Genomic DNA, 12,743 nt, shown 5'->3' with positions numbered 1-12,743 from the left:
TGCACTAAATTACAGAATGAACACCACCCATGTATATGCACTTAGAAACCTAAAGTTTTAAATTTACTCAAATTTTCTTCAAGGAAACTTTAAATCGCAATTTTTCACACCAAGAGTAAAGTTTAGGGGTCACTGTGCTAAATTTTGTATAAGAGACCGATATTTGGAAATGGCCGCCATACCCGTTTTAACTCTGTACGGAAGAATCGAATGTTTGATTTTCATTTAAAGGAAAAACGGTGAAAACTTCCACAGGATTCAAAATGGGTCCTCAAAAGCAGCAGATTTTAAATGTACCGTAAAAATGCGAGTATTCAAAAAACTGTTCCCATGATGCATTCTACCTTAAGGCCGCTCTTTCAGGGTATTTCTTGCATGACATCATAACCTGACGCTCCACATCACGTGCACTAGTGTACATCAACATAAATGAACGCTCTGACGTCATTTGGCGTAACGTCTTCGTCATTCGTATTCATAAGATGCATGATATAAGCCAATGAATAATCTCGATTGATAGGAAATCATTATCGGTCGATTTGCATAAAACACTGATGCCTCTTTGCATGATAAATAAATAGAGCGTTAGATGGTCAGAAGTATTTAATGACACACAGACTACATAATCGATTTTAATAGCGCCTTTATCGTGAGGTACACGTATCAATTCTCACTACACTTTGCAAATGTATTGCATCTAAAATCTTATTACATTTCAAATTCTTAAAATGATACGGAAATTAAGGAAATCATTTTAATGAAAACAATTGAAATAATCTAAATAACGTGAACTGCATATCATAGCACCATCAGTAGCATACTGTACATTAATATCCAAACCTGGACAATTCCTTCCCACACCTCGATAAAGAGGTACAAATTCATTGCACAAAAATTACTGCTTTTTATCATTTGCTACGTTCATTTGATCAAGCTAGATAAAATTATGTAAATATTGAACGTACAAATCGCAAATTATGGCACAATTTTACCATGTAAATGATCCTGTTTGTATTGCCGTTGATTGTGTTGCCATTGACTGGAGGTATATCATGATGACCGCGTTATGAATTTATATCGCTTAATATGTCTGTGGTATAAAGGTTGCAGCGATGTAAACTGAGATTAATCTAACTCGGAGATAAGATGCCATAAATGGAAAAGTTAAATATGCAAATATGTAATTTCTTTGTACTAGCATTTCACACAAATTATAACTTTTATCTACTTAACTTGTTCAGCCTGTAATATCAAGAGACACGGCATTGTAAAGAAATAAACACATTTAAGGCAATGGCGAAGTTTAAAAGCCTTACACAACTGGCACAGATTGTTTAGCACTAAACAAAGGTTCATCAGTCTGTCCTACTCATATTACGTTGAGCCTTTTTTCACACAAGCTGATCTACAGTCCACAATTACTTATAGGACCATGATACAGATACCAATCTAAAAAAATATTCTTTGACTTTGGATCACGGTTATAAACCATACTGCCTTCGCCTTTTGGTAAGTTTTCCAGTATGTCGATCCTTTCATGATGCACTACGTTTACCGGAGATTATAATGTACAGCATAAATATATCTATGAATCGAATCTCGAATGCACCGGCATGGTGAGCCCAGTAAACACCTATCAGCAAGCAGAATGAAAATGATCCTCAAATGACGAAAGGCAGTTAAAGTACCGCTAAAAGATGCCAACTTTTCCTCTGTGTTGGTCAAAATATGTAAATTCAAATATATTAACAGGAAACAATCCGACAATACAATGTGTAAAGAACACTTACATGTACCTTGCCTCATGCGAACAACCTATAAGTTACATCTGATCTGTACTAGAAAGACTTGCTCCTAGTAAAACTTACCTAAGCGGAGAATGGTGGTAATCTTGACAATATATCCGATTTGTTCGAGACAACATTTACATTTTTTTTCTTCTCCTAATATATGTTTAAAAATTTGGCTCTGGAGACATAATATTTTACAATATCGGTTGTTATTGTTGACATAATGAATTCTTATCCGGACGAAAAATCATTTGTCAACAATGATGTTGGGTATAACACCGATAATCTATGTTGACAAAAAGATATGGCGGTGCGCATTTCAACGTGTTGAGAGTAGAACAAGAAACCAAATTAAACGGTCAACAAAAAAATTACTGGTAAACACATAGAAATCGGCAGCCATAGTGTTCAACATATGGTATTTTGAAGCGAATATTTCTTTGTAAATGACTCAGTGCTAGAAGGAAAAAATATGTTGAGGTTCAACACGTTGTCAGTAGCAAATAATTTCTATTTATAAATTGTATATGGTTTCAATTGGAATTATCACTCTTGAAGATACAGGGAACTGGAATTACTTTAAAGAGGACAAAACATCCTCACTGCAAATCAACATTTTCTGCACTTACTGTGCGTACTCGATTCTCTCTTATAAAGAGAGTAAACAGATAAACACTGTATGAATTTTCTCGCCTGAGATACCATACAGCATAAATTTTACAAGCATGATTATCAATGGCTATAAACTCAGAAACAACAGTACAGCCACTGACGTTAAACACAGGCATTTTAAGTTCATCCATCGTGGAGATTGGGTCATTGTTTAAAACGATCCTAGAGGAACTGTGTCTAAAATAAAACAGCTACGAATATAATGGCACTGGATTCGGCCAAGGTGGTATTGTGCTAGGTCTGTGTCTGTGTGTCGCTGACGTACAGTCTTCGTTCCTATGGCAAAGGATGTCAAACATAAACATCAGGCATTTCTCTCATCTTTTTGGAGCGCCTCCTGTCGTACGAAGCGAAGTCTCGTCTGTGTCCTCCTGTGTACCTATCCCACAATAGTGCGTACGTGGACTTTTCGGCTGTACCTTAATGAAAGAGAAAATGATTGGGCTTAATTAGGGCGAAAGCGTAACTACCGAACATTTGTTCAACAAAACTGTTGCTTTTAAACTTGTGAACTTTACTCCACGTGAAACTGTTGTTCTTAACATCGGAAGAATGTGTATTCAACACAGGAATTTGTAATCGGCATCACAACTTACATTTGGGGAAGAGTGATTATTTATAATAACACCTTTACCGACTTTAGCTTTCCATGAAGATACTTTCACACTTTTACAAAAGTATTCTCCGTTGAATATCTGAGAAATGGAGAACAATATTCGCTTTGAAGTGCAGTCTGCAATAGTGTGTCGCAACTCACCTTTCTTACAGTTGGTTTGCATGCTATTAGAACTCTGTTTTAACGAAACCCTCGCCGACTGTCATGACGAAAGCCTCTGTTTTGGATGATTCTCCATCCTCTCCTGCTGAATGTAAATTAAATAAATATATTTTCGTGAGAAAAGTTTAAGTTTGAGATATTGAAAGATACAAATGCATTCTACATCAATACACGTTGAAAGTAACACAACAGCTTCTCATCAAAATTTATGATTCCCCATCGATTGGCACTGCCCACAATTTTGCAACATTCTGAAAAGGTCGGGTACTAAAATTGGTTTTCACTGTGTTGCGTTCTGATCGGTGCATTCTGTATTATGATCAATTATACAATAACCATCTAATTCCCAGTACATTTAATGCATATTACACAGTACAAAAACTGTACGTAGGCAGTTGGTCAATCTGATTAAATTTGAAGTTAGTGGTCAAATGTAGACACTGGGTCTCCATATTTATTTATTCTTTGCTATTGTCATCAGCCATTGGCCGCTACACGGTAGATGATATCAGCGTGAAAGGACCAAGAGGAGAGGTCGACATCTGATTTCAACCAAAATGATTTCTGGTGTACATTTACAGCAAAAACGGAGTCAGCGTGGACTCTGTGTTGTGCCGTGCAACAAAATAAACGCAGCCTCAGACGTTTTATTACAGACAGATACACCCAAACTAAATGTCATCAAATGCACACCGCCTATTCAATCAATCCACAAAACAGACAAAAGATCCAATTTGTATTCTTATTGTTACAAAATCTTCTTCATGGCGAGTTGAGAATAAAACCAAAAATACAGTAAATTGTGTACAGAAAGAGCTTGAACGGAACGGTATCACGTTTCCTGCGTCTGCATCTGCACAAACTTCAATCGAGGTGGTAGCTTCAGCGAAACGGGGAAAGCATCAATCGAACAAACATCGCATCAAGCAGCTCAATGTAGTTTGCTGCCATCGAAATGCCCGTATTATACACCTTATCTATATTATTTGATGCCACCTTCATCACCGTACGTCTATTACAGCTTGTAATATTTGAGATAACAGTGATTCATATATCTTAACAGTGATTCATATACTGTATCACTTTATACAATATTAGACAATTTTGGGACCAATCCTGACGGGTGTAGCATGCTAGCAGGGTGCGCTTACCCATTCCGGACACCTGGTGCCACCACTAACTATCAGTGGTTCAGGATGGTCCTACTTAAATTTGTAAATCTCAAATGTCCCATGGACCTGGTAATGTATTACCTTGAATGAAAATGATTATTGGACCAGTTTAATGTCATATTACAAACGTCCAGACGAAATTCCGACGACAACTAGCACACCGCTGACTGTTTGATCGACACCTCTACCCCCAGGGACTATCCGTACTAGGGTCGGGTCCGTAGTGTGTTTTTCCATTGACGCTATCCTCTTTTAGCGTCAGTTAAAGACTGAAAACCCTTGGTTCAGTTTGTGAGGTGGATAAAATCTTCGATAGTATTGAAATTTAATTTTTTTTTCAATTTTTTTTGTTCAAGACATCGATATATTTGTCTTACACATCAATGACGAAATCAACACGTTCAAAAAAGTAAGTCCTGGTAACGTCAGCACACCTTTTCAATAGAAAAGGATTTCATGACAATTGCTACAATGTCTGTGTATTTTGTCTGCAAAAAAACGTCTGTGGCTGCATTTATTTTGTCACATGGCACAAGAGAAAGTCCACGCTGACTCCGTTTTCGCTGTAAGACAACATACCTGAATCTTCGCTTGATGTAATCACTTTAACAGGGCCGGTATACCTTCGCGTCTTATCGATGACCGCGTGAGTTTCGGGGTCGAGCCAAAGAATGTAGCCATTGTCAGTGCCGACCCACAACACGTGGTCAGATTCCAGAAACATCGACTTCACGTAACAATCCATCGTGTTCGCGTTAATGTCCGTCGACCTGCAGAGGGAAATGAATAGTTTGACATGCTATTCTAGAGACGATAATTTATCTTCCGACAAACCTGTTTATTTCAAAATCCTTGCCATGTGATCATAAATGCAGATTCCTTGGTATGTACCACTGATGCACAATGTACCATTGATGTACAATGTACCATTGATATACAATGTACCATTGATGTACAATGTACCATTGATGTACAATGTACCATTGATGTACAGTGTACCATTGATGTGATGAATGATGTGAATGCTGACGGCTGGCGTCATTTCTGCTTGTATTTGCTATTTGCGGTATCATTTCGCACATTTTCTCTACTATCTCCAATCGGGGAATAGTCAGCAAGAGGTCTTCGGATACGGAAATAGAACATTTGCTCGTAGTTTTCAAAGATAGCAGCGGTTTATTTCTCACGCATAAACGTTACACTCTCTCAAATGTTCTAGCTTTTTCGCGTGTATTCGTAAACGCAATGTCTTATATACAATGGATGTTTGCATACAATTAAATGTACAATCAATATATTACCCCTGTATACGCGGATATCAAGAGTAATCAGACCCTCTCACACTGCCATGAATTATCATTTTATATGGTTTTGTTTATGACTCCTGCTCGTAGACCTAAGGTAACGAGTGTAGTAAAGGAAAGGTGACAGAACAGCATTTGACATACTAAATAATTGCTGACTACTTTTGCTAGTGGGCGAAAGGTAACAAGTGTACGATCTTTTGACATGTTATTAGTATGCTGATAGCATAGTTGACATACTGGTCGCATATCAAAGTGAATAAACTCTGTCACAGATATATGACGTACACATAATTAAGTATCGCACTTTCACCTTTCCTAAAGAAGGGATCTACTATAAACAAATGACAAAATACCTTTCGAACACAGTGGAAATAAGTATTTAACTTTTGTGTAATACGTTTTTCTCTTTTTGGATGTATTTCGCTAAACGAATCAAAACAAATCAAATTAAATTAAAAATCTGTATACCTGATGATAGAGTCGCACTGGATCCTGTTGGCCAGAACGTTTGCATTGTCGTTGTCATCCAGGGTCCAAACTTCCACATCCGGGCTATTTCGTCGACAAATCACAAGTTGTCTGCCGACATCAATATGGGTGATTATGCTGCTCCTATATTTAGAGAAAATAGAAGGAGACTATGGCATTTCCGAATCTGATTGAATTTGTCGATGAGAAAAGATACAAAGAACTGCGGTTTTGAGCAAGGAATACATGTAGGTCACCTGATCGGAAACAAATAAGTCTGCCCCAAAGGGTTTCTTTCTTCAATTATTGAACAGCAATGTGTGTGCAGAAACCCATGTTTTGATAAGGCGAATTCCTGTATCAGACACAGCACATTCAATAGAGAGTGGACTGGGTGTACATGTCTGTGTAATAGGTAAAGTCCTACAAACCTGTTTGTTTTTGGCACTTCACAATGAGCTACCTCCGAGAATGGATCAAGGGTCAAGCTCATAACCTGTGTCCCGCAGCCTATCCAAAGCTTATTTCTGGCGATAGACATGCACACAATGGCTTCATTTTCAGATATCTTGATATACTTTTCAGGTTTGCACGGTCCCTGAAACATCAACCAAAAGCGGGAAAAAAACATTTAAAAACGATTTGTTTATCAACGTCGGCGATCGCGCCAAAGAAACCTATAAGCTCAATTGCCCTTCGAAAATCGTGATCGACTAATTTTTTCATTGCAATCCTCTCGGGAGTCATGACTTTTGCAATATTTTTTTCTGGTCGCTGGGATCTGGTCTCCATCTTCTAAAGGCAAATCAGGTTCCCGGTATCTACATATTTGCAATTTTTGCTCCATACTGTATATCCGAGATCTAATAACGCACTCCAAAAAAGATATACCATCAGACATGGTAAACTGTAAAATTTTTACGTCCTTTTACTGAAACAAAATGAAGAAAGGGTCACAATTTTTAAATGATGGTAAAGCTTAAATGGAGTGTACTGCGCATGATCCTTCCCTATTTACTTACAGATTTCAGTTTTGCTGTGGAATAGAGCGCGATTTGACCATTTGCAAGTCCAGCGAATACCACACCTTCATCAAAATACCTGACAAAGAAAATGGAATTCATGACGTCCTCCTGTCAGAGATGTACAGGACATTAACATACGACATCACCTGTTCACCTTTATTCAATGTAAAAAAGTCCACACTCACTCTGGACAACAAATGAGTTTTGGGCAAAACCATGGTGGTGAAAGGGTAAATAACTCAGTGTAAGTCACGAGTTTAAAAGCATTTTCAAAAGCCAATCTCTTATAGATACAATGGCTTGTTCTTGGTCTTACAAAGTATAACATACAAGTCTGTAGACTAAAAGTGTTACAAATCAACTTTTTGTCCCTCAAAATTGAAAGTTTGTTTGTCAAACATAAATACATATATACCACATTTTTAACGTTAGAATCTGGTTTTCCTTTTTCATTGCAACAAGCCATCATTGTTAGGTTTCAAACATTGCACCTGGAAAGTGCAATTTCAATGAATTGTCCGCAACAGAAGGCAAATCATTCACTCAAATGTACTTCTTTGGAAAAATTTTATGCTGAAAAAAAAATCGGCATTGTAGACAGGAAGTGTATTTCTCACCCATCATACGATTGGAGACACGGTACCGAGTCTTCCAGTTTCGGGAATTCAAATTCACATTCATGTTTTCGTGAATCGCACGCCCAGACTCTGTTCTTGGCGTTGCTAAACATGACAGTGTCGGAACCAAGACATATCAGCGACTCTATCCTTTCTTCTGCGACCGAATTCTTTTTACCGCCTTTCAACATGTGAACTGTTTCCTGTCGATTGGAAATACGATTTTGGATCAATAAGCTTATTAGATAACATCAGTTATAGACAACATCGATGTAGAGTACACTAGTATATCAATGAAGTACGTAACGATACAAATGTTTTATTGAGTTAGTTACTTTGTGACCTGTCACTACAGAGTTAAAGAACTTTGCTTTTGATCGAAAATATTGTACGCGCAGTAGAATTGTCTCTCCCTCATTTACAATGTCAAAAGAAGCAAAAGCGCCGAGGAACTTGTCATAGGCGTGTAAATGTGTGAAAATAATGGCGGGGAGACATACAAATGAATGTGACCTACTGGTTCGTTTTTGTTTGAAATGTTAGTCCATGCCACAACACCTTCCTTTCGCTTGCCACCGGCTACCCACAATTCCATTTTCCGTTCACCGCCATCTTGGAACTTCTGCGGGAATATGATATACAAATAACTAAATGAGAACCCAGAGGGGAAAAAATAACAAAAATTCTGAATTTTGACTGTAGTAGGATTTCTGAATGAATAATTTATACATGAGAAATGAAAATCCGGCCATTTTGAATTCAACGGTCGGTAAATTTTTATGTCGTTTGTTTCTATAGCGACAACATTCGCATAATGATCGCTTTTATTCTTGACTTTAAAAGAGAATGCTTTATGGTTTCTTTAAGAACACTGTCAGCAATATTTTATATCATTCGGCTTCGAGGCGCGTAAAACTTAATAGGACATTCTGTTTATTGTCCTTGTCGTCTTCCATCATTTGAACCATACAATATCAGCGTGTCAGACTCACCCTAATGGCTGCCGCCTCGACGGAGTAATCGTCAAACACCTTGATGACCCTCTTTAAACAAAGAAGGTCAAGGGACCGCAGCCGACGGACAACATCTTTGGACTAGAAGGCGATATAGGGAAGAAAACGATACCGCATGTAAGCGACATTGTGTTACACATGATGGTAATGGAGAATATTGAGATTAATCAACATATTACCCATGACGCATTAGTAATATGTTGATTAATCGTGACGTCATAACTGTAATTTCTTTCATCAAGTTACTGTACATGCCTTACATACTTACTTGCTTGCTATGACAAGGTGAAAAGGCTAAAGTCTCTGACATATTGATATTTGCCCCTTTGTGATGTCACTGCTGTAGGTTCTACAATACGAAATGCACTTGCAATCCTGACACTAAAATTGCATTTTCCGACAATAGGAAAAGGAAAAAAGATATCAACATTTTCTCATTTTCGTTTCATCACTTCTATATCTGAACTCGGTTTCAGAAATAGCAAACGTCGTTTTCACATGCGACGACCGTTGTCGAATTGTTCGTTTTTGTTGCTTTTACTCACCGACGGTCTCTGTTCAGGTAAATGGGACACACACTGTATCGTCAAATCCCGCAAATCTGGATATGTATCCTTTCTACCTTCCCGGAGGCTAGCTGTCAGCTGACCCTAAATGAACGACACGTGACTTTAGAGATTCTTGTAGTATCATATAAACTTCATACTTTGTACTATGCTTCAATAACAAAAATGACAATGTACAATGTTGCCATGGCAGTGGTGGACTTGTGATGTCAAGGAATGTTCATCACAATTGATCATTATCAAAACAGAGAGTGGTCGATACAAATTATAACTTTGATGACCTTAGTAAATCTGCATATGACCTCACGTACCTGTGCGGCGAGATCATAGGCCGATGGACCAACTTCTAACTCATGCAGCAAAACACCAAATGAAAATATGTCGACCTGTAAGTAAAATGGTCAGGAAAATTAAAAAAAAGAGGTAAGGAGTTTGTAAGTGAGGGGACGTTGTATAAGAAATATCTCATGCACGTGTATTCAGAAAGATGCACCGTGCAGTTTGAGGTCAGAGGTCGGAAAGGCGTGACGTTTGAAAATCGTTAAGGGACGTTGATATTTGTCCAAAGCAAACATGCGAAATGAAAGTTTAAGAATCTAACAAAACAATCTTGGATTGGATAAGTCACCTTTTCATCGTACAAGACGTCTTTCTGCGCTACTTCAGGGGCCTTGTATCCCAGGGTGCCTACCGATGACGTCAGACCAACGAGACTGGCAAATCCAGAAATACCGTAATCTGATATCTTAGCATTGATCTGTTTAAAAAAAAGTCAGTGATCAGTCATTAAAAATTCAGAATATCTACTACTAGTATCGAAACCTGAAGATGACGCCACTTTTAAAATTAAATGTTTATATTTTGCTCACACTTTTGCCTTATCAAGTATGAATAATAAGGGGTGCTTTAACTTTCGCAATTGTAGACTTCAGAAGCAAAGTACTTCAAAACTGTCCTCCATTTACTGATCATTAAATTAATGATCATTAACTATGTGGAAAAAGTTCATGTTGAAATTTCCGCAAAAATCACCACATTAAAGTTAATAGCACCTCTATCTACACAGATGCAGACGCCCGTGTTTGGTAACGATAAACCTTGCAAGGACTGTAAATATACATGTAGGGTGACCCCACCTCTCTGCGAAATTTTGTCCTTAGCTAGAAGACCGAATATACAGAAATATGTGACCATGAGGTGTATAACCTTAAGAAGCTCGACATGATAGACTAGCAGTGTGAATCGAAAATGAATACTTACCGCATCGGTGGTAGACAAAGAATACATGAGGACATTGTCGGGTTTTAGATCCCTGTAGATGATTCCCTGGCTGTGAAGAAATTCCAAACCTTCGGCCACCTGATCACGAGAAAATGTAAGGATAAGCTATCTTTTAAGGTGACTTATTTTCGGTAGTATATGAAAGTTAACCTGTAGATACACACAGGCACAGTAATATAATGATTCTTATGTCAAGCTGGTTGTCAAAATTCGTCACGGCCTCACATCTTGTTGCAAATGAAGTAGCAATCGTCTAATTTAATCATTTTAAGTATTATTGTGAGCAAATTGCACACGTACACGCATATATTAAAACAAAAAAGCAAAGTGTCATTTAACATAGGATACTGAAATGTTGAGGCTCTCTCATCATGCCATAGGAATTAACATGGCACCGTGAACACACGACAATTGACAGGGCAGGTCGTCTTCAGTTTGCTACCTATGTGAACAAATGATGTTGAATTTTTTTCACCCTCACCTGTAATGCTATTCTATGCTGCATAACTCTACTCAGACGTTTCTTCCCTTCGATCACATCTCTCAGGGACCCGAGCGGGGCCAGCTCCATGACCAAGACACGACTGGGACGAAGCGTCACCCCAACCATGGAGACGACGCTGATGTGTGACAGCCTTCGTAACACCGTGACCTGGCATTGCATGCAAAAATGGGGTAAAAACCAATCAGCGAAAAAGCTTCCTCGGGATTGATAACTTCAATCAAACATTTTTGATCACAGATTTGTTTATGCAAAACGTCCTACTGTGATAAACAGCCGTTGGGAGTGTCATGCAGCCTTTACTGAAAAATCTTAATCAAACTGCTTACCATCATCACCACCAAAATGTAACGAGAAAAGATAAAATTAAGTCCCATTTGCTAAATTCACATACTTATCACTCACCTCCTGTCGTAGAGTTCTGTGTGAATGAAAGTCTCCACGCATATATTTATCGAACACTTTGACAGCCACGTCCTGAAAGTTAAGAAAAAACCACTCTGTTGGGTCAATGAAGAAGTTATGGTGTGTAGCATTGGGGAGTTACGTCATATTAAATTCTTTCTAACGGAGTACGCGCATCGAAACTGAAGGACTTTAACTTTTGCTCAAACTTTCCTCCAAGAAACCTTAAATCGCTGCTTTTCAAAATCAAGAAATAAAATGAGGCTTTACCGTACAAAATTTTGCACTAGAGAAACAAATTACCTTATTTTTTACTGAGCAAGATGGTGAAAGCTTTATTTGCTCAAGTGGTAGACCAGTAAACTATCAGAAAAATTGAGTCCGAGCATGTCCCGAGGCACATAACGCAATATCTGATTCCCAAAACACACCATCACCCTCACATTACAAGTCCCTTAACGTTGGTGCACACTTTATGGTTTAATTGCTTACCTGAGTTTTATAGGTGGCCTTGTAGACTTTTCCGCACGCCCCGTTCCCTAGCAGTATGCTATGAGTGTGTGAAGATAGTTGTAAAGAAAACACGTGATTGTAAACAATGATTGACAGATGAAAGGGGAATGGAAGCTTTAACCTCTGACCTTTGCTTCAAATTGTCATAATACTTAACTTGTAGAATACCAAATATATTCATCAACATTCATATCTTTAACAGAGAAATTAGATTGCACAACTGGACAGATGGTATATTATCTTGAAAAGGAGTAAAACTCCCTTAAAAGCTTCTTACCGTACGTACCTCGTATCAAATGTAAAATTGTCGAGTTTCAATGTGTCAAGATCTTCAAGCAGCACATCCGGGGCCTGGAAGACAAGTCAAGTTGTTAAATTACGTCCAAGAAAAAATTCATTCTTTACAATATATCGATTTTTTTTTCAATTTAAACTCTGTACAATTTTTCAAACCTTGAAATTTCGGCGGACGGGTGTACGCTTTGGTGGAAATAACTTAAGTGACGAACATCCCTTTCCATAGATACATGATTGCGTATACTTCTTATCTAATATACGTATCACACGAATTAAAAGATCACAAATTACATCGAATAAGTTAGAAGGCTTAAGTTTCCCTCCGGCTTAGAATTTC

At 38.0% G+C, this 12,743-nt stretch overlaps 1 protein-coding gene across 2 annotated transcripts in view; it reads right to left on the bottom strand.

Annotated features, from left to right (window-relative positions):
• Positions 1 to 626: 626 nt before the first annotated feature.
• Positions 627 to 12,743, bottom strand: part of LOC139135556 (leucine-rich repeat serine/threonine-protein kinase 2-like) — a 58,736-nt gene continuing 46,619 nt past the window's right edge. For both annotated transcript variants that reach the window (XM_070703003.1, XM_070703004.1), the window contains 17 exons: positions 12,396 to 12,460; positions 12,089 to 12,146; positions 11,597 to 11,668; positions 11,171 to 11,341; positions 10,669 to 10,767; positions 10,037 to 10,165; positions 9,720 to 9,794; positions 9,388 to 9,492; positions 8,822 to 8,923; positions 8,347 to 8,451; positions 7,830 to 8,032; positions 7,210 to 7,288; positions 6,619 to 6,785; positions 6,188 to 6,331; positions 4,992 to 5,182; positions 3,220 to 3,322; positions 627 to 2,881 (listed from right to left, as the gene is read on the bottom strand). In XM_070703003.1, the coding sequence (XP_070559104.1) occupies positions 3,246 to 3,322; positions 4,992 to 5,182; positions 6,188 to 6,331; positions 6,619 to 6,785; positions 7,210 to 7,288; positions 7,830 to 8,032; positions 8,347 to 8,451; positions 8,822 to 8,923; positions 9,388 to 9,492; positions 9,720 to 9,794; positions 10,037 to 10,165; positions 10,669 to 10,767; positions 11,171 to 11,341; positions 11,597 to 11,668; positions 12,089 to 12,146; positions 12,396 to 12,460 (1,842 nt within the window). In that variant the 3' untranslated portion in view covers positions 627 to 2,881; positions 3,220 to 3,245. The remainder of the gene's footprint in view (positions 2,882 to 3,219; positions 3,323 to 4,991; positions 5,183 to 6,187; positions 6,332 to 6,618; positions 6,786 to 7,209; positions 7,289 to 7,829; positions 8,033 to 8,346; positions 8,452 to 8,821; positions 8,924 to 9,387; positions 9,493 to 9,719; positions 9,795 to 10,036; positions 10,166 to 10,668; positions 10,768 to 11,170; positions 11,342 to 11,596; positions 11,669 to 12,088; positions 12,147 to 12,395; positions 12,461 to 12,743) is intronic.

This window comes from Ptychodera flava, chromosome 6 (genome assembly GCF_041260155.1).
Source record: "Ptychodera flava strain L36383 chromosome 6, AS_Pfla_20210202, whole genome shotgun sequence".
In the NCBI taxonomy this organism is placed as follows: Eukaryota; Metazoa; Hemichordata; class Enteropneusta; family Ptychoderidae; genus Ptychodera; species Ptychodera flava.
The sequence above is the reverse complement of the archived record's forward strand: the minus strand, read 5'-3'. Positions and strand labels throughout refer to the sequence as shown.